At 49.9% G+C, this 6,725-nt stretch overlaps 1 protein-coding gene across 3 annotated transcripts in view; it reads left to right on the top strand.

The window, feature by feature from the left end:
* The window catches only part of PTPA (protein phosphatase 2 phosphatase activator), a 36,341-nt gene that overhangs the window by 20,942 nt on the left and 8,674 nt on the right, over window positions 1-6,725 (top strand). For all 3 annotated transcript variants that reach the window (XM_023516219.1, XM_023516218.1, XM_012808249.2), the window contains 3 exons: window positions 1,674-1,773; window positions 3,313-3,437; window positions 4,443-4,543. In XM_023516219.1, the coding sequence (XP_023371987.1) occupies window positions 1,674-1,773; window positions 3,313-3,437; window positions 4,443-4,543 (326 nt within the window). The remainder of the gene's footprint in view (window positions 1-1,673; window positions 1,774-3,312; window positions 3,438-4,442; window positions 4,544-6,725) is intronic.

Genomic DNA, 6,725 nt, shown 5'->3' with positions numbered 1-6,725 from the left:
ACAGGCGCCCGCCACAACGCCCGGCTATTTCTTGGTTGCCGCCGTCATTGTTGTTTTGGCGGAGCCGGGCTGGGGATTCGAACCCGCCACCTTAGGTGTACATGGCTGGCGCCTTAGCCAGTTGAGCCATAGGCGCCGAGCCTGGTCATATTATATTTGGAAACCGATGCTGGTGAAGGAAACTGAGCTCTCAAGCTGTCTATGGTCTGAAGGGGATCTTCATTCTACAGAAACAGGACAGGAAGTTGCTGAAATATTCTCTCCTCACTTCCTTCTAAATATGTTTTCTGTGACACTCTTAACCATGGGATTCAGTCCGAAGTTTGGTGAAGTGGGTGCTACGGTTCTGATTGTTCCTATATGACATGACTAGGAGGAGGTTAAGGGTACCTTTGACCTTGCAGTCTGACCATGTACCCTGCTTATTAGCCCGTAGTGGCTGGCTTCTTATTGGTCCTAAGATAAAGTCTGAGCCAGGGGTGGGGAAACCTGTGGCCTCTTGATTTCAAGATTATTCTTTTATAAGCATCAACAGAGGCAAGAAAAACTTCGTTTTTCTGTTTCTCCCCATTTAATGAAAAGTTTTTTGTTTTTTTTTTGAGACAGTGTCTCACTTTGTCATTCTCAGTAGAGTGCCGTGGCTCACAGAAACCTCAAACTCTTGGGCTTAAGTGATGCTCTTGCCTCAGCCTCCCAAGTAGCTGGGACTACAGGTACCCACTACAACACCCAGATACTTTTAGAGATGAGGTCTTGCTCTTGCTTAGGCTGGTCTCGAACCTATGAGCTCAGGAAATCCACCCACCTTGGCCTCCCAGAGTGTTAGAATTACAGGCATGAGCCACTGTGCTCGGTGCGAAAGGATTTTTTATGTAAAATTTAGATTCTGTGAAAAGGTCTCACTTAAGGACCAGGAAGGCTCCAAGTTTCCTTAAGTCCCTGGAGCACTTTAATGTGGCCTGTCTGACCTGCGGTCTCATCTCATTGCACTTTCTCCCTGCTCTTGCTACCTTAGACATGCTGGCCCTCAGCGTTCTTCCAACAGATGAAGGCTTTTCTTGCTTCAGGGCCTTTGCACATGTGCTCTCTTCTGGCTAGAAGGCATTTCTTGTTTCCCTCACCCCCTCGCCTCAACAATTCTCATTTATCATTCATCTTTCCAATTTCAGATTAAATGTTAATTCCTTAGGGGAAACTTTAAATCCTTATGTCAAGGTCCCTCTGTAATATCTTCCGGTTATTACTTTGTCGTCCTTCAGAGCTGGAATCATAGTAAACATTACATATTTAATTTCTTGCCCCTGATATGTTGTGAACTCTTAGAGGACAGGGACTAATTTGTCAGTATCTCCCTGGTCTCTGACATGGATAGTCACTGCCCACATAATAGGTGCTCACTAAATAGGGTGGAATTGTTGGGTGAGTTAAACCTACAATGTGAATGTCTGTTTCAGAAGTCAACAGCCTGGGCCTTTTAGGAGTAGAATAATAGTGCTAGTAGTTCTTGAAAGGGCCTAGTAGGTCTTTCTGGACTGGGAAGAGGCCTGTTATTTCTGTGTTAAGCCCTTCCTCAGAGGAGCACTTAGCAGTGATTTGGATCCAGAAGACCAAAAACAGTCCTAGTCTGTTTTTTCCTGAAGACAATCAACCTTGACTCTTCTTTTCTCCTGCAGGGCATGAGGCTGCCTTTGCCGCTTTCCTCTGCTGTCTCTGCAAGATTGGGGTGCTCCGGGTGGACGACCAAATAGCTATTGTCTTCAAAGTGTTCAATCGGTGAGGGAGAAGAGGGCAGGAGGATGGGAGTGAGGGGATCTCTTTCCTCCTCAGACTGGGGATGGGGTGCTGGAGGGTTCTCCAGAGTGGCTCACAGATCTTTTGTCCTGTCCTAGTCAAGCTCTGGCTGTGCTTGGAGGGTCCAAGACTCCTTTGTCTGACAGGTTCAAATTCACCACCAAGTAAAAACAAGCAAAAGAAGTGTCATGTACTGACTGCTAGTGCTTACCTGGTGTTTTACTGTGTTGAGGTGCCATTCTAAGTGCTTTATATAGAATTCATTTAATTCTTAGAACAACCCCAAGAAGTAGCAACTGTTATTTCCATGTTATAGATGAGGAAACTGAGGTACAGAGAAGTCAGGTCTTTATAGTGAGGTCACATAGCTGAATGCATGCCATCAGGCTCTGACGTGGGGCAGTACAAGTGTGTATCAGAGTCACCTGAAGAGCTCTCAGAATGCCCGTTCTCAGGCCTCTCTCTGGTGATGCCAATGCAGCAGGCCTGTGGCAGAGCCCAGGAATGGTATGTCTAAAGCTCCACAGTGACTGATGCACAGGCTCGGATAAAGTCGAAAGTTATAACCAGAAAGAATTTGCTTGGACTCCAGTCAACTCAAAAATTGACAAGCTGGGCTTGGAGAAGTTAAGGCTCCTGCCCAAGGCCTTACTTTTTTAAAAAAAATTAATTTTTTTTTATTAAATCATAACTTTGTACATTGATGCATTTATGGAGTTCAGGGTACTGCTTCGATATACGATGTGATATGTTTACATTGAACCAAGTAACACATCTATCACAATTATACTCATTTCTTAATAGTTTTTTTTTTTCTTTTTTTTTTTGAGACAGAGCCTCAAGCTGTCCCCCAGGGTAGAGTGCCGTGGCATTACAGCTCACAGCAACCTCCAACTCCTGGGCTCAAGCGAGGCCCCCTGCCTCTGCCTCCCAAGTAGCTGGGACCACAGGCGCCCGCCACAATGCCCGGCTATTTTTTGGTTGCAGCCGTCATTGTTGTTTTGGCGGGTCCAGGCTGGGGATTCGAACCCGCCACCTTAGGTGTACGTGGCTGGCGCCTTAGCCGGTTGAGCTATAGGCGCCGAGCCTCTTAATAGTTTTGAAATGTACCATTGCATTGTGCACATTAGGTGAGGTCCCCCCAAATACTCTCCCTCATCCCCCTCCCCTCTCCTCCCCTCTCTTTCCTCTTCCCTTCTACTTTCTGGACTATTGTTATGTTTTGCCATTCATAGAAGGCCTTACTTCTTATCAGGAGTAGATGGCACTAAACCCCAGGTTCCAAGTCAGTGTTTGTTCCTTTCCTGGGTCAGAAGAAGGCCATGTGTAGGGGAGCAGGGAATAAAGCTACATTAGTTGGAGAGTACCAGCTGTAACTTAGGCATGGAGGTTTCAACTGAAATCTGGACCATTACAATCTATGGCTGTTTCTGGCCTCCTGGTACTTAAATGACAAGAAGGTTTAAGACTGTGTTTTTACTTTCTGCGGCCTTTCCTTTCTTTCCCCATTCTCTCATGCAGGTACCTTGAGGTTATGCGGAAACTGCAGAAAACATACAGGATGGAGCCGGCTGGCAGCCAGGGAGTGTGGGGCTTGGATGACTTCCAGTTTCTACCCTTCATCTGGGGCAGCTCGCAGCTGATAGGTATTGAGGGGGAGGGCACCTGCAGGCTGCATTGTGTCCCTCCCCCAGCTCCTCTTGCTTTTCCTTTTTCCTTTCCTCCTGTCCAGGGCAGACAGTGACAGCTTGGAAAGCAGGGCATTAGACTGGCTATTGATGGAGGCTGTTTGCTGGTGACCTTCTGCTGGAGAGCTGTGTGGCAGGCTGGGGGAGGCGGAGGCAGTGCGCTGCCAAGATAATGGGAAGTGACATAGGCTGGAGCAAGGGCGCTCGCCTGGTGCATAATGGACTGGTGTGAGATGTGCCCCAGCTCCTGGCAGCAGCTGCAGGGTTTTATGTTGAAAATGAGGGGCTCTTTTGATTCAGTTACCAGCATCACCCACTGTTATTACCAATCTTTGTGCAGGGGGGCCTGTCAGATTGCTGCTGTTGAGAGCTAGGAGGAGGTGGGCCTGCTCTGGTGACTCCCTCCAACTCTTGAAACTGTTTTCTAAGCTGTGGATGGGGTGGCCATCTCTATTTTGATTCAGGATGAACTGCCTACAAAATAATATTCATAAATGACCATTTATTGAGGACTTGCTCTGTGCCAGGCACTGCTTTGCATGCCCCAGGGACATTGCCCCCCGCCTCTTCTCAGTGGGCCTGTGAAGGGTCTTTGCCAGCCTAAGGCCAGACACCAGTAACACCTGTGCCAGGCACCATGCTGAGTGCTGTAGGCATGGTGATTGTCATGTGGGCCTCAACAATCCAGGTGGAGGTGCTGGTCTTATCCCCACTGCCCACACAAGCAAACCGAGCCATGGCAGGCTGAAATCATTCATCCAGGCTCACCAGCTCAAGAGAGTCTGATCTGGTGCTGAGCATATCTGATTTATACACATGCCATTTACTGCCTTTGCAAGGTCAAATGTTGAGGGCACTGTGGGTAAAACTGTGGCCCATGGGTGGGGTTGAATGTGCTGGGCTGGGGTGCCCAGGCAGTGTAGGGGCCTGGGTCTGAAGCCCAGGGCTCTTTGCTCTTCTCAGACCATCCATACCTGGAGCCCAGGCACTTTGTGGATGAGAAGGCGGTGAATGAGAACCATGAGGACTACATGTTCCTGGAGTGTATCCTGTTCATCACTGAGGTGAGGGAATGGGTAAGGGAAAAGCCATGCCACCTCCAGGCCCAGACAAACCAAAGCTGGTGGCTTTAGAGTTGGACAGAGGAGCCAGAGATGCTGCTTGGAGATGACAGGCCTGGTACCAGAGCCAGTACTGAAAAAGGAAGCCCATGGGGCCTCTCCTGCAGTGTCCAGCCAGCTTCTGACTGTCCAGGATCTCTCCTGCCAAACCTGAGGTTTCTACTGAGCACCACATGATCCTGGACCCGAAGGACTAAGACTCAGTCACCAGCTAGACATGGGGACCGATGCAGCAGGGCTGAAATGATGGGCAGTATCGTGAAGAAGGGTCAATAGGCCCAAAACTGCTGGAGGAGATGGAGCTATCATCTGGAGTAGATAGCTTTTCTGGTGGAGGGATACATCTCTCAGTGCCTGAGGATATGGATCTGAGCAAAGTGCTAGAGGTAAAAACAAGCAGGCCTGTGGTGGCAGTCACTGGATTGCCAGCCCTCCTGGCAGGGCTCTGTAGCTGGAAGGGCTTGTCTTACCAAGGCAGGATTCCTCTAAGTGGGCCTTGGACAGCTTCTTCAAGATTGCCCAGGGAGTCATTTGTTAAAATGCACATTCCCGGGCCCTACTCCAGCTTATAGAATCAGAATCTTAGGAGTCAAGAGCCAGGAGCCTGTATGTAAACATACTTTCCAGATGCCTGCCCAGGAAAGCTGGGGACCCACTGCTTTCAGGCCTCTCTTTTAGAAGGTGTCAGGACTTTTCCTTCTCCCTGCCCCGTACCTTCCTCCCCCTGCCAACTTCCCTCCTTCCCCTTCATGTTGCCCATATGCGTGTTTGCTGCCTCAGTGATACCCCTGGTATACCTGTGGGTGATGCCCATGGGGCCGCTCTCTTGGCAGTCCATCCTAAGCCCCTAAAGGGGCAAAGGAGCCTGGTTAAGCAGCCTTGGCTCTAAGCTCTTCCTGGTCAGCATTCAGTTCAGGCTTCTGCCAAACTCCAGAGGCCAGAGGGGAATGACACATTTTTTTCCAAGTCAGCAAATGGAGCTGGGACTGACGGCTGGGCAGCCACTGCTTCATTCTCAGAGATCTGCTGCCTTCAGCAGTGTAGCAGGCCCAAGGTCGGAAGGACTCGAGGACAGCCCTGCTTGCTACCTTGAAGGCCAGTCACGTGCTGCTCTCTTTGGTGTGGGATGCAAGGGTCTGCAGAGCCCTGGGAGACCCCAGGATGAGCTGGAGGAGGGGGCGGGAAGAAAGGGTACATAGTCTACACTGAGCTCTGGCTGGGGCTAAAAGGCCAGCTTTTCTGGCTCCCCCTGGTGGCTGGCCAGGCCCCTGGTTCCCTGTCAATAATTTCTAACTAAGAGGCAAGTCAGGCTAGCTTAAGGATCTTGTGGATTAAATCCATGTGGAAAGTTGTTATTTTTTGTTTGTTTGGTTGGTAAAGCTGGTATAAAATTCCAAAAGCTTGCCCAAAATCTGGGACCCAGTTCCTAAACTAGAGGAAATCCTACAGCGCCACTAGGTGTCACTAAAAGCACATTGAACTCCCTCCATTTAATTGTGGGAGAGGAAGGAATGGGCGGGGGGGCAGGTAAAGAGTTTCTCTGGCTGTTCATCTTCTCTGCAAGGCCTGCTTTTCACTTTGGGTCTAGGCTGTTGGGCGTGGTGTCAAACAGTGGACGCTGGGGGGACGTGCCTAGGAGCTGAGCTGACTGTGGCCAGGACCCACATTTGCCCGCTGGCTGGGCGAGGCCTGTGCAGTTGCTGCTTACAGCACACCTTGTGTTAGTTCTTCAGAGCATCCACCCCTTCACTCCCTGGTCTCTCTAGTCGGTGGGTGAGTGGGATGAGTAGCCTTGCTTGGGGACCCAGAGGCCTGGTGGAGCTCTTTGGTTGGGGAGGGGGGGAGACCTGGGAATCACTATGGACTGGTGTTTTAAACAAAGAACCAAGAAGTTGGGGATGGAACTGGGGTACTCATGCCAAGATTTCCCTGGGCATTGTGGGCAAGGGGCCTCAACTTGTAGGGCTTCTGCATGTTGGGAAATGCAGCCCTGGTGCCTTTAAGAACCCAGGGCAGGCAGGAAAAGAATTTCAGTTTCAATCTGGCTTCTAAATTTGGAGTTTTGGGAAGGGAGGGATCAGATTTCAGCTGGAAGGGAAGGAGCTGACAGGAAGGCGCTGTGCAG

Source organism: Otolemur garnettii, unplaced genomic scaffold (genome assembly GCF_000181295.1).
Source record: "Otolemur garnettii isolate 467f Iridium unplaced genomic scaffold, OtoGar3 scaffold00087, whole genome shotgun sequence".
NCBI classification, from domain to species: domain Eukaryota; kingdom Metazoa; phylum Chordata; class Mammalia; order Primates; family Galagidae; genus Otolemur; species Otolemur garnettii.
This window is presented reverse-complemented; position numbering and strand designations above follow the sequence as displayed.